Source organism: Chamaea fasciata, unplaced genomic scaffold (assembly GCF_029207755.1).
Source record: "Chamaea fasciata isolate MVZ Bird 193981 ecotype frontalis unplaced genomic scaffold, bChaFas1.0.hap1 SCAF_3, whole genome shotgun sequence".
Taxonomy (NCBI): Eukaryota; Metazoa; Chordata; class Aves; order Passeriformes; family Sylviidae; genus Chamaea; species Chamaea fasciata.
In genome coordinates this window covers 42743831-42757625 of record NW_027094088.1, presented here as the reverse complement: position 1 = coordinate 42757625, position 13795 = coordinate 42743831, and the positions used below count along the sequence as shown (strand labels likewise).

Sequence of the window (13795 nt, the reverse complement as noted above, 5' to 3'; positions counted from 1 at the left end):
CGGGCCGGGCGGCACCACCCCCTCCGTCGAATTCAGCCAATGGCGCTGAGCGGTAGGGCGAGCGGGCCAATGGGAGCGCGCCCTGCGCGGTGTGGCCCGCCCCCTCTGCCCGCGGCCTTCGGTGCGTGCGGGGCGGGGCGCTGCGGCGCCGCCTGGCGGCCGTGCCGGGCCGTGCGGCGCCGGCTCCTCCCCGCGCCGGCTATGTCACGCGGCGGCGCGGGATCGGCGGCTGGGACTCTGGCGCGCGGGGCGCGGCGGTAGCAGAACCGCCGGGAGCCGCCGGGAGCCGCCGCCACCGCCCGCGCCCGGGAACCGCCAGCGGCGCCGGGGCTGGCTTCGCGGCGGTCGCGCCGCTCCTGCCGGCCCGCCGGGGCCCCGCACCGCTCGCCCGCCGCCGCCGCGCCCCGCCGTCCCCCGGCCGGCGGCTCCGGGCAACGCGCCGCCCCCCGGGCCGCGGGGCTCTGCGTGGCCGCGCGGATGCCGCCGCAGCAGGAGGGCGAGGCGGGATACATCAGCAAGCCGGTGCCGCCGGGCGGCTGCGAGGTGCCGCCGGTGCCCCCGCGCAGGGTGCGCAGCGGGCGGGCGGCGGCGGCGCTGGGAGCGGCGCTGGGCGGCCGCTGCCGGGCGGCGGGGTCCGGGGCCGTGGCCGGAGCCGGGGCCGGAGCGGGGTCCGAGCCGCGGCGCAGCATCAAGTGCGTTCTGGTGGGCGACGGCGCGGTGGGGAAGACCAGCCTGGTGGTGAGCTACACCACGAACGGGTACCCCACCGAGTACATCCCCACCGCCTTCGACAACTTCTCCGGTAAGTGACCGGGGCGGCCGCGGGCACCGGGGCGGCGGGATGGGTTTCTGCCGTCCTGGAGAGCGGCGCGTCCCGCCCGTGCCGCTCCCGGGGCCGTGGCTGGGCTGCGCGGAGGGGACGCGATGTCCAGGTTCGGTGATTTCCCGTTTTATGGGGACTCTACAAAGCAGGACCAAGCTTGTCAGGCTGCCATCGCAGCCAGCAGCACCGGCGGGTCTCCGGTGTAACGGAGCCAGGCTGGCAGCGAGTGTCGTGCCCGGCTACGAGGCCAGAGCCGGGCTTTAATTGGGAAACCTCCGGTAGAAAGCTTAGCGCTCTCGGGGACATCGGAAGCGCCAGAAGGGCAGGTTTAAATACTCGCCTTGTTTCGCCCTTTCAAAGCGGGGGAGTCCAGGGATTTCTCTGCGGTTCAGCGGGGGCTTTCCGTGTCCCGGGCGTGCTGAATGTGTACGAGGAAATAAAGCTAAACCTCTCTAGCAGAAGAATATCCCAGACTGCCGGGCTCGCTCTTCGCGCTGCCTGCGGTGGACTCGTGCCGTCGTTGCCTAACTCATCTGTTGTAGTAAAATGAATCGGAAAGCCTTGAAGGGCTGGTGTGCTGCCATGTGTTAGTACGGACTCCCTTCCAGCTCTGCTAAGTTGTTAAATCTAAAATAATTGAAGAAAAGGCTGTAAGAGCTGAGGGATGGTAAATCTTCGTTTATAAAATTTTTTCTTTAACGGAAAGCATGTGAAGTTGAATTCACCATAGTTTTCCCCCCTTCCTTCTTTCTCTCCAAAAGCTGTTGTGTCTGTCGATGGCAAGCCGGTGAGACTTCAGCTCTGTGACACAGCTGGTCAGGTCAGTGGAGCCACTTACTTGATTTAAATGACAGCGGGAGGGGAGAAGTTATTGCTGTTGCGCAAAGTAGTCCTGCAGTGACTTCATGGATTTGAAAGTATTACCAGTGTTTGATCATGTTATTATCTGCTGTCATTTTCACTGCTGCTTAACTCACTGCTTTGCCTGTCTGTTGAAGGGTGGGGGTGCCTCCATATAGGGGCTGGGCACAGGCTCTGCTGGTTCAAGCTGCGGGTCTGTTTAGCCTGACTAGAAAGGCTGAACGTATTGGGGGTTCAACGGCCACCTGGTTTTCTCTTTGAGCAGTTGTCACTGTCTTTATTTTTGCTAAATAACTGCAGGTTTTAGAATTAGGGTGTTTGGCATGAATGCATGCAAAGCAACCACAGCTTTGTAGGTGTCCAGAGATAGAGACTGTTTTTGAAAGGGCAGAAGCTAGAGGGAGGAAAAAGTGCTATTGGGTGTTGTCCGTGGAGGCTTCATAGTTGCCATTCCCACCGGTTTAGAAAGTGCTGCTGCCGCAGAGCAGAGGTTTGGTGTACTCTACAACTTGAAGAGATGAGGGTGGCTGATGCCTCTCATCTCCTTATTTGCCTGATACATAAAAAGCGCCCATGTCTTACCTCAGGTTTTCTGGGAGACCCAGGTTTGTACCACCCTGAGCAGTATGCAACACTGCTTGCCAGGGGTCGACGCTGGATAATCAAAAGTAGCCGAAAATATTTTGCTACCTCGCTGCATTTAAAGGCAGTGGGAGTTAGGGTCCTGTGCAGATTTGTGGATCTAAGTCTATACCTTCACCAAAACCACGCTGAAAAATCTCAATGGTCTTAACACACAAACCTATTTAGATGAGTAGTAACTTGATGCCCTACTTAGGAACGGGATTTTAAGGGCTATGCAGTGTGAAGACAGCAGTGTGCCCTACAACCCAGAGCTAACATCCTACAAAAAGCCTTCTGCAGGTAGTGATATGAAGTCAAACAGCAGAACTGTCCCACGATTTTGTGTCCCAGTGGAGAGATGGGCTGGTACTGCAACAGTCTTGGCTGTGCATGTTCATATGCAGAGCATGGCAGGTGAAATTGCCATCGGGTGACAGCCTGTGGACATGCAGTGCCTGTGGAAATGCAGCTGCAAGCTGCAGGAGGGATGAACAGGCCCTGTCACCCTTTGCCTTCCCTTGATGGTTAAGGTGTTTGCTCTGGCTGCCCAAGTGCAGCTGGAATGGGTAAAGTTACTGCCTTTAAAATGAAGGGGTTATCTAAACTCACAGAAATTGTCCCGAGTAAAAGATTCCTGGCTGGATGCTTTGATAAAACTGCTGCTGGGAGGTGGCTGCTAAAATCTGCGGCTAAAAAAAGCACTCCAGGCAGCGAGAAATTCTATTTCAGCATCACTAGCCCAAAGAGGTGTAGAGTCCCTGCAGTCCATATACCTACCATTGAAATGGCAGGAGTGTATTTAGGATATAAAGGGAATTATTTCATCTTAATAAAAACCCTTCAGATCTGAGGCTTGCTTCCAAACCCATTGAATTGAATGCTTTTGAGGTTTCTCACGTAGCAAGGAGAGGCAATTACATGGCAAAGTGCCTTTCTCCAAACACCCCTGTTGTTCAGAGCAGCATCTCTCAGTAAATGTGGGGGTTTTGTTGAGCTGAGTGGTGAGAGCCTGGTTTCCTCTGAGGCTTAATCTGAGAATCAAGAGAGCTAATGAATCTTGCTTTTCTTGACTGGTGCTTTATAAATGTCTGTCTCTCTCAGAGATACTGCTGCAAAAAATTCATTTGAACAGAACAAGATTTCTGAGGCTTCCAGGGGGCTTTAAACTGCATATCCAGGGCCTCCAGAGGCTTTAAAGCAAAAATTCACATCTCAAAAATTAACATGCAACTTGCAATTCATCAGTTCACTGAGAGATGTATTCAGCTTTATGTTTCTGTGCATTTTCAATTCCAAGCATTTGAGAACATGGTCCCTTTTAATTAAAATGTCACTGCCAATGAGGCAAATCCTACCTGTTCAGGCTGCTAGTGTTACCCTGGTTTTATCCTGCTGTCAGCATTAAAGCAGCCTGCCTTGAGTAACCCTTGCTTCTAGCTGAATTCTTCCCTGAGGATCAGCACACTTTTGTTACCATGAGGTGTTTGACTTCTTTGTGGCTTTGTCCTGAAACTGAAAAAGGGCCTTGCTTTGCTGGAGTTTGCACTAAAAGAAAAAAACAACCCAGAAGGGTAGTGCTGGGAGGCCCTTGTGCAGTTTGTTTGATGTGGCATGGGTGGGAGGGAAAGGTAAAGCTCTTACTCTATGCCATTGGCATGTTAAGCTTGCACATTGTAAGTCATTATTACTCCCATCAGATTTAAATCCCTGGGCACAATGGCAGGGAAATTATTCCGTATCCTCTAGGATGTTGCTAAGTAGTTACCAGTTTAAAAGCTGACTCCAGGAAAGGTACCCAGAAAGGTACACAATGCTGCTGCTTATCTGCTTTGCCCTTGCCCGAGTCTGGAGTCAGTTGTCGGCAGAACAGCTTTGAGGTAAAGGTGCTCCTCCTCAGAGCTGCTCACTGACTCACCCTACAAGAGGTGGGCCTGGAGAAAGTGCTCTCTCCCTCCTCAGTTTGTGGCTTTGTGTGCCATAGCCTGCTTCCTGCAGCTTTGCTTCTTTGCTGAAGTAGGGCAGAGGGCCTGTGTACAGAGAGCAAAGGAAATATTTAAGCAGTTGAAGTAACCTGCAGCAATAGTTGGAAAATCTCAGGTGCACGGGGAAGCCACCACCTTTGTCCTGTGTGCCCAATGGTGGCAGAGTGCATGCTGGCTGGCAGCCACGAGACCTCAGGCTGGGTACAGGTGGCTTCTGCTTGTATCACACCTTGCTGAGTGGTCTGGGTGCTTATTTTGGGGTCCCTGTCTAGATGGCAGTGGCAGGTGATCCTCAGCTTCACCAAGGCTCAGGGGAGGCTAGAGCTGCTCTTTCTGCAGAGTGCTAACACAGTTTTGTTCTGTGCAGGATGAATTCGACAAGCTCAGGCCTCTGTGCTACACCAACACGGACATCTTCTTGCTGTGCTTCAGCGTGGTGAGCCCTTCGTCCTTCCAGAACGTGAGTGAGAAGTGGGTTCCAGAAATTCGCTGCCACTGCCCCAAGGCGCCCATTATCCTGGTTGGGACACAGTCAGACCTCCGGGAGGATGTCAAAGTCCTCATCGAGCTGGACAAGTGCAAAGAAAAGCCGGTCTCGGAGGAGGCTGCAAAGCTCTGTGCTGAGGAAATAAAAGCCGCGTCCTACATCGAGTGCTCCGCTTTGACTCAGAAAAACCTCAAGGAGGTCTTTGATGCAGCCATCGTGGCTGGTATTCAGTACTCGGATACCCAGCAGCAACCAAAGAAATCCAAATGTAGGACTCCAGACAAGATGAAAAACCTCTCCAAATCCTGGTGGAAAAAATACTGCTGTTTTGTATAGGGGTTGCTAGGACCTGAGTGCTGCTCTGAGGAAATCAATAGAGGCTATATTAGCTGAAATCTCAATTTTTGTCGTCTTGAGTGTATAGTGTAGATCTGTATGTATGTGTATATGTTGCTACTGGATTACTTGGTTGCCCTTTCCAGGGTTGCAGAAGGATTCTTAGTCAAATAATTGCTATATATCAGGTCTGGCACCCAGTTTTGTGACCAGAACTTCTCATTAAGAAAAAAAAAGCGCCATGTGTCTGTGAGCGTAGAAGGATTTGTCCAAAGGATTCAACAGCTTCTGTTGTAAGCTGTGTGTGATGGGGAGGAGCACAACAGAGGCCTTCACTGCCAGGGCTTTGCAGGAGGAACGCACAAGCAACGGTGGAAATGTAGAGCTCTGTACACGGACGATCAAAGGGAAAAATAACACTGTGCCTCCTAACTGACATTTGTAGCTTTAAAACCCCACTCCTGCTCTCTTTGTGTCTTCCCGAGCCAATGCTCTTAGGGATCACTTTTGAAAGGGTATGCAAGAGGTGTAATCTATACGCAAATGCCATGGTTAAAAAGGTCATGAATATACCTTCAGCTTGTGGTGAGGGAACTTAATCCCTTATGGAGCTGACATCTCATTTGTCACCTCCTGACTTTCAGAAAGTTCTTTCTGTCCTCCTTCCCCTGCCCTTCCCAGGAAGCCGAGTGGAAGCCCGAGAACATGACCAAGCTTTAACTCGCTACCTCGAGCAGTGGCGATTTCCTCTGTGTTTTTGCAGACATGACGACAGTTCATCTATTTCAGCTCAAAGGAATGTAAATACTGTTGTTTTGGGGTTTTTAATTTTTTTTCTAAGCAATGTAACAAATACCTGTGCAGCACCATATAAACTGCATCTGGTTTTAAGTCTACAGCCAAGAATTTCAGGATGGCCCACTTTACCTTTTAAGGCTGCTAAACAAATAACAAATCAGGCAGACTGATATTTATAACAAACTGGACTCTAGAAACTGAGGCTGCTGCATCCTCTTCATCATGCTGTTTCCAACCAAGTTAATGTTTCCCTTCTAAAGGCAACAGTCACTTGTGGTTGAATCTTGTCCAAGCTCACAGTTGTGAAATTGTCTGAGGCCATCCCCAAAATGTAAATTCTTTTTTTTTTTCCCCGGATCAGTCCAACAGATTGAAATGTGCCTAAAATGTAGCTGAGGGATCAACATAGAGCTGCATGTGACCTGTTCTCTGACTGAATCTGGTTCCTACTGAACTCTAAGCCTAATTGAGGTTCTAGTGAATTTGAGAGACCCGAATGATAATGTGACTCTCTGCAAGAATCAGTATTTAAACCTGTTCTGCAGAGGACATTTAGTTTGTGCTGTCTGTCTTCCTTTGTATGGCCACAATTACTTTTTTTTTCCCTCCCCTAGATAGTTCAAGATCAAGTTATGTTTCTCTTTTTTTTTTTCCCCTTTGGCCCTAGCCTTGAAGTGACCTTTTCCTTATTATTAAACTAAACTGCAGTGACAGAAGGCCAGAACCTTTTTTCATCAGAAATTAATCAATGTCTGATATAAAGAACTGTGGAGGCCATTTGAGTTGATAAAGCTGACCACAGTTTACCTCCTGGCCCATTAAGGAAAATGACACTATGTAAATGGATTCTGGGCTATTGGCATAGGCTCCACAGAAAGTATTTTTTCCTTCTCTACAGAAGAATGAGAGCAGAATGGGTAATGTTCCATCACTGAAAACTTGAAAATGGGATGGAAATCTTTACATAGAGCCTAATTCAATAAAAATATGTTGGCTTCTGCACTGGAAGAGCCTGGAAAAACAGTTTCCATAGCACAGAAGCTGGATGCATTTGACTTGGTTGCGTCTGGTTGGTAATGGTTTAATGTTTACTGGTCCTGAAGTTAACATCTGAGCCTTTATATTTTTTTACTCAAATGCTTTGACAGGATTTCAGATATGCAGTCAGACTGACATCTTGGAGAAAAACAAAGCTAGATTACTCCGGGGTGCTTTGCTTCTCTGTAAAGAACAGTGTTGGTCGCTCAAAAATGTGGGTTTGAGGAGGGGACAGGCTTGAATCTGAGCAGCTTCCAAAAATAACAAAATTTCCTCTGTAAGATCATACTGCTTGGTATCATGCTGAACTGGAAGCAGTAGGTTATACTTTATAAGCAGCCTGTTTCATAGTCTGGAGTAGCATTACTTTTGAATGTAGCCAGCTGTGACTGTTACTGAGGATGTGATTTATATACAACTTGTTATAGCCCTTTATTAGGTGTGTGTAAACTGAGGTCTAATAACTCTATGGATACTGCTCTACATGGGGCTACACAGGGTCTAGGTTTTAGAAATCTTACTTTTAAAATTACCATTATTTTACGAGCGTAAATGAGCGGGAGATGTCTCTATGTAGTCTATAATCTGATGTGCCTTATAAAAAAACTCTCTTCTGTTTTCCAAGTGTAGGCTATATTCCAAAAGAAATATTTCATGTGAGAATGATATAAATGAGGTATTTGGAAATAAATTCTGACCTGTGAACGTGTCTGCCTCTTCTGCCTGCATGAGGAGGCTGGAGGGCAGTCCCTTGGCCATGCACTGTGCCAATACCCAGCAAAATACTGGGACTGCGCTCCCATTGCCCCAGCAAAAGGCCTCTGCCCAGAAAGTACTGCATTTTCCCTGCACTGCCCCATCCCCAGGGGGCTGGGCTGGGTGGGAAGGGTACAATGGCCAGCCTTCTGTCTCCCTGCTAACGCAGCAGCATCTTGCTGTGGCCCTGTGAGACATAAACAGGCTCATTGGGCCTGGCCCTGAAAGTGGGGTGAGCAGCAGGGAGCACAGCACAACTGCTGGGGTGTTTTGCCTGCTGCATATTGTGCCACATGTGTCCTGGGGGAGCCAGAGGGCATTTTTGGAAGAGCAGAGCCTGCTCCCTTTTGGCATCATAGGTCCTGCCACTCCTTTCTGGGTCCTGTCCCTCATGCCAGGGCCAAGGTAAGCGAGGTTTGAGGTTGTTCGTTCCCAGGAGCTGGATAGCTGTGGCATAGAAACCTTTCACCCTTCAGTACCATTGTGTTAGTTGAGTGAGGAGCAGCATCTGGACCTCCCAGGCATTCCCACGGATCCAATGTCCTGCTCCAGAGAAGGAGCTTTGCTCTGGACCAGCAAGGATTGCTAAACTGTCCCCATTGTGTTTGTTTTTCTGGGAGCTGAGAGGAGCAGACATGCTGGGGGTGGCATACCAGGTTCCCTCCCATGCCACCTGTCTCTTGGGTTATACAGCCAAGGCGTTTTCAACCATGGGAATGTACACAACCTGCACAGAGTAGAGGAAGATCAATGCACCGTTCCTCTTCCTCATGGTTAATTCCTCACTGGAACAAAGCCTTGGCAGCTTCTTCTCTTTGTTACAATGCCTGGCTGGGCAGTTCTGGGAGGCTGGTTCACCTGGTCGTGCCTGCAGCACAGCGACCCTGCCTGAGAGCCCAGCTTGTCAGCAGGCTCTTTCCTGGTGATACCTGGGGTTGAGTCACCACTGCCCTTGCTGGTGTCTTCAGAGAATTGCTTCCATGGGGTTTCTGTGCTGCAGGGAGGGGAGTTGGGGTATGCTGGCTGGAGACCTAGTCACCCCACCTTTGCATGCTGACTTTGCAGGAAAAGCGGCTGTTATCAAATCCTGGCACAGAAATCCCTCTGCTACCTGTGGAGCGTTACTTTTCTGCTGAGGTGGGCTGCTGTCTTGTGAATCCCTGCATCTGGACAAGGCTAAGGCAGTTCAGGTCATCCTTTACCCCATGGTGACTCTGTGCCTGGGTGTGCCGTTGTGATCAAAAGGCTCCCTCAGCTGCCCTGCTTCAGATACTGGATGGGCTGGCAGCTGAGGCTGATAAGGGCATACTGAAGTAAGCCCAAAACGCTGAAATAGCTGATGGCTTGTGATGGATGTAAGTTCCTAAGGGAGGACTTTGTTTTCTTTCACATGAAATTAAACTTCTAGGAAAATACTTTGTTGTTGTTGTTAATGGAAAAAAAGTTACTTTTACCATTTCCCCCCCTGTGTTTAGTGGATTGGAAATATTTGTAGGGTCTGATTGAAGGTTGATTAGAGCTGAGACACTGACAAATGTGACAGTTTGTCCTTACAACGTGTCTGTAAGGACACTTCACCACACTTTTACTTTGCTTCTGATATTCTTCCTAGACACCTCTTTTCTTACCACAGAGAGGGGGGGTACTGCTGCAGGAGACAGTTTTTGTACAGCCACATGGAGCTGACCTAATGTTGTCATATGTATTATGCTTAAACTCTGAACCTTGCTGAAGCATGTGTGTGCCCCTACAATCAAGCAACCTTTCTGAGCTCTAGTAATTGATGTGCTCAGGGGTTCGTAGAGAAGAGATCTCAAATGTTAGCCTTTAGTGTTGCCCTGGCATGCAGCAAGGTGAGGAGAGAGGAAAAACAACTGCTCAGGAAAGAGTGAGACATTATAAACCTCAGGAGAACTGGCAAAGGGACTCTGGGGCAATGGGGAGTGATAGACACTACTTTTACCTACTTTAGTCATAAGCAGATTAAAAGCACAATTAGAGTAATGCATGAGGAAATGAACAGCCCCAAGGAGGGCTGCTAGGTATTAAAATGCAGCCTTTTATTTAGTAAGTCTCAAAGCTGTGGATAGCTAGAAGCTGGGAGGAAAAAAAATCACTGTACACAACAGGGAAAAATCACTCAGCATTTGCTTGGTTCTTACATTCTCTCCTTAAGCATCTGTGCTGACTAGAGACAGGATGTGGGATGAGGTGGACTTTTGGCATCGATTTGCCTGTCTGTCTCAGTCTATTTAATGTTTTTGAAAGAGCAGAATGGGTTTCAGGCCAACAGCAGGGCCCCAAGATCCAATAATACTTTCTGAAGCCTCAACTTTCCTCATTGCTGGCCGCCAGCAGGAAGATATAATAGTTGAGGATTGTTCATTACCCAGTTAGTGCAGTCCTCGCTATAACCTGGGGAACAAGCAGTTGTGTAATCCAATGAATTTTACCATCTGAAGCAGAGTATTCTTCAGCACTGCTGATTTATTTCTCCACAGTTTTAACAGGATGAATAGATCAGTAATGTGTATGAAAAAAGGCACAAAACCTCAGCTTGGAACAGCTTTTTATTCAGCAAGGGAAATGTGTCTAGAGAAGGAAGTATGAGGAGCAGTCCTGCTGATCTGCAAGGGACTGTACCAATCTGAAGAGCTCTCCTGGCTGAAGGAGACCTGCCTTAGACACTGATTCAGGCTCTAGTGCTGAAAAATGTCCCCAGGCATCCCTTGTTCCATAGGTGTGCACATTTTGGTTGGATCCTGATATTTGGAGGCAAAAGAGGAAACATTTCATCCAGGTCAGCAGAGTTGCAGACCTGTAAAACTTTATGTAGCCTGAAAAAGACTCAGGGAGGGATCCCTGTTGAGTTTCTGGCACTGCAGGTCTACTTATAATGACATTGCCTCTCATGCGGCACTTTGCCCTGGCTTCACTGGGAGGGAGGAATATTGATCTTCTCCAGTTGCTCAGGCTTTGCTGGTCTCTGTGGTTTCCTGGGATGAATTTCCTATGTACCTATCTGATGTTTCTCACTCCTGGTCCACTACTCATTCAGTTAACTCCAAACATTTTTCTAAAGCCCTTCTCTCTGGGAGGGCAATTTTAGCAGCAGTGGCCAATTTGGGTTAATATAGATGGCATAAATAGGACATGGGATAAACCATGGTCCTTGTCCAGACAGCTGCTCCTTTTCCTATCATGGTGGAATCTCCCTGGCCATGCGTGTGCCCTGGGCTCTCTGTGGCCTGTGTGCCTGGTCATAGAATCACTTAGATTGGAAAAGACTTTCAAGATCAAGTCTAACCATTAATGCAGCACTGCCACATCCACCACTAAACCATGTCCCTAAATGCCATATCTACACGTCTTTTACGTACCTCCAGTGATGGTGACTCCACCACTTCCCTGGGCAGTCTGTTCCAGTGATGCCAGCCCCTGAGATGCTTGTTAACAGTGGCAGAAAACAAGTTCTAAGCAAAAATATGACTTTTATATTTGGTGTTTCCTTTTTCAAGTTGCTGATGGAGTGAGAACTGCATGCATGATGTCCTGCCATTTGTCCTGGCGGACACTTGGTTGTCCGTGGTTCAGCAAGGATAATAACACCATAAAACAGCTGTACTGTTTTCCTCTGCCTCACTACACTTCACAGTCTCAGTAGAGGAGCGCTGAATAAGATTTATCTGAGGGCAGTGCTTGGACTATAGTCCCTGCTCCATCGCCCTCTCTTTCCACTGCTGCCCCTCCCCTGCATTCCCCCAGGCAATTTTCTTATTTATTTTTAATTCAAAACAGCATGTTGCCCGAAGCATGGTGCTCAGCATTTTTCTGCTGCCTGTATCCCATTCTTCCATCTTTAGAGCTCTGTCATGGCCTTTCCACATTTTAATTACAAGCTCAGCAGGCTTCAGGCTTCCCTGTTTCTCAGGGCTGAGCAAAACCACCCCTTTTATTTTCTGCTTGTTTTTGCATAATCATTTACAACCCACCTGGGTGAAGCTGGGGAGATGGTGGGCAGCGTGTTGCAGAGCAAAGACTGAAGAAGATTGGGTTGTGATAGTGAGGGGTAAAGTCTCTCCTTCTGCTTGCTGTTGTGGTGGTGATAAGGCTGCTCCGAACGCAGGGGTGGCTGTTGACTTCTTGGGGTGAGGGTGCCTGTATCTGCTGGGCTACAGGCAGAGCCCTGGCCATTTTCAAAGGGCTTTGAAGTACCCTCTGACAATCTCCTCTGGGAGATAAGAGATTGCAGGGAGAGGAAGGAGTTCCTGGAAACAGCTTTAACAGCACGTATGTTTATCTAGGCTGGGTAACCCAGAAGGAGGCCAAAACCTGGGCTGCTGACACCTGAGAAGATACGCAGGGATTTAAGCAGAAAATGCAAAGTAATGCCAAACCTTGGGATTCCAAAGTTTAAATCAATCAATTTTCTAGCATCTGACTTAAGCCAGCAATTGAACAAGGGTACACCCCTCTCTCATCCTTTCAGGATCTGCATGGAGCTGTTACCCATGGATTTGCCTTCTCCCTCACAGACGTGGCTGTTGCTGTGGACAGCCAGCCCCAGAGGTCCCACACCTCTGGGTGTAGAGAAGTATTATGTAAAAATGTATTTGCTTTTAATTGTTTTAAACAGAGCTCCCGTTCATCCCATCACATAATCTCTAGCTCCAGCATTATAGGAGGTGGTTAAGTGCAGGTTACAGGTAAATAGGTGGCCAGGAAACCAGGAAAATGTCACAGTGACTTGACTGACTGCCTTCTCTGTTTTGTAAACCACCATGTGCTTTTTTTCTCCTCAGTTGAAGAGTCCCAGCTTTTATACAATGTCTTCTCACAGAAGAGTTTCTCCATCCTCTCTATCAATTTGTCTGCTGTCCCTTTGGGTCTACCCTAGCCCCACCATCCCACTCCTGAAGGGCAGAGAGCAGAGCTCCAGGCAAAGTCTATAATCCCATGTTTTGTTCTTCAGCATTCTTCCTGGTACTGCCCAATATTTAACTGGTGCTGTTTCAACAAGTTTTGGTCTTGATCCTTATCCAAAATTTTCTGGAAATTCAGCTATCCTGTCCCGGAGACCTCCCTTATCTGCAGAAATGCCTTTACCCCATAGAACAGCATCTTTCCAGAACCATTTCTCTTCAGAGAAGACAGACTGGCACTTTCCCAATAGACCATATTGTCCGTGTGGTCCATTATGTTACTCTTTATTGTAGCATCTACCCTCCATGTGAACATATGGGAAATAGTCTGGTGTGAGAGTGCTGCCAGGAAGGAGAAACTGCCCAGGAGTCTATCTGATCTAGAATTTTAATGGATCTATGATCTTGACAAATCTGAAGTCAAATGGCTGCTTTCTGCATCATCCCCTCCATCAGGAGGACACAGACAGTGAAAATTTCCTACTGCACCACAGTACTATAAGGCTCTAATACCCTTGGCCAAGATTTTCAGGTGTGACACAAGTCTTTGCCACTTTGGCTGGTAGCTCACCAAGGATTGTTCAGTGGTTTTGCTGACCACTGACCCTGTGGAAATCAAGTCCCTTTATCGTTATTCCAGGACCGATTGCATTAATCTCTAGTTGCATTTTGCCTTTAAGAGGGCACAAATTTTTGTGGTGCTTGAGGTGGGAGGCAGAACAGCAGTACAAAATGTTCTGCTGCTGAAGTTCTTTGAGAAAGAGGTCTTCATATCCTTCTTCAAATTATAACTTAAGCTTACTTTGACTCATTGGACAAATATTTTGTGGAGGATGTGTCATTTGCCCAGTTAGAATGGATACTAATTGCATTTTATAAAAATTACTTTGAGAATGTTCCCATCATAAATTTGGAAGCTGTGCAAATACAACATTTATGGTGTCAATCCAGAGAGCAAGTTTGGCCTAGTAATTTCAAAATATTCCTAATTTTCTGGGTGATTGTGATCCCATATTTTCAGCAATATACAACTGCTGTTGCTTGACTTCAGGCAATGGGGACACTTGATATACTTCCTGCTCTAGGCCAGGAAACAATGGAGAATTATATTATTATAGCTGCTGCCTTTAGCAGGAAAATACAAAAGAAGCAAGTTGGATTCTAACCT

General features: G+C 48.2%; 1 protein-coding gene across 1 annotated transcript; it reads left to right on the top strand.

Moving 5' to 3' along the window:
- Positions 1–295: 295 nt before the first annotated feature.
- RHOU (ras homolog family member U) lies at positions 296–7658 on the top strand. Its single transcript, XM_066178767.1, has 3 exons — positions 296–802; positions 1585–1643; positions 4658–7658. The coding sequence occupies exons 1-3, from the start codon at positions 478–480 to the stop codon at positions 5111–5113; spliced, it is 840 nt and encodes a 279-aa protein (XP_066034864.1). The 5' UTR covers positions 296–477; the 3' UTR covers positions 5114–7658.
- The last annotated feature ends 6137 nt before the right edge of the window (positions 7659–13795 follow it).

Coding starts and splice junctions, on each gene's coding strand:
- RHOU (XM_066178767.1), top strand. CDS start 478: ATGCCGCCGCAGCAGGAGGGCGAGGCGGGATACATCAGCAAGCCGGTG. Junction 803..1,584: donor CGCCTTCGACAACTTCTCCG/GTAAGTGACCGG, acceptor TCTCTCCAAAAG/CTGTTGTGTCTGTCGATGGC. Junction 1,644..4,657: donor TCTGTGACACAGCTGGTCAG/GTCAGTGGAGCC, acceptor TGTTCTGTGCAG/GATGAATTCGACAAGCTCAG.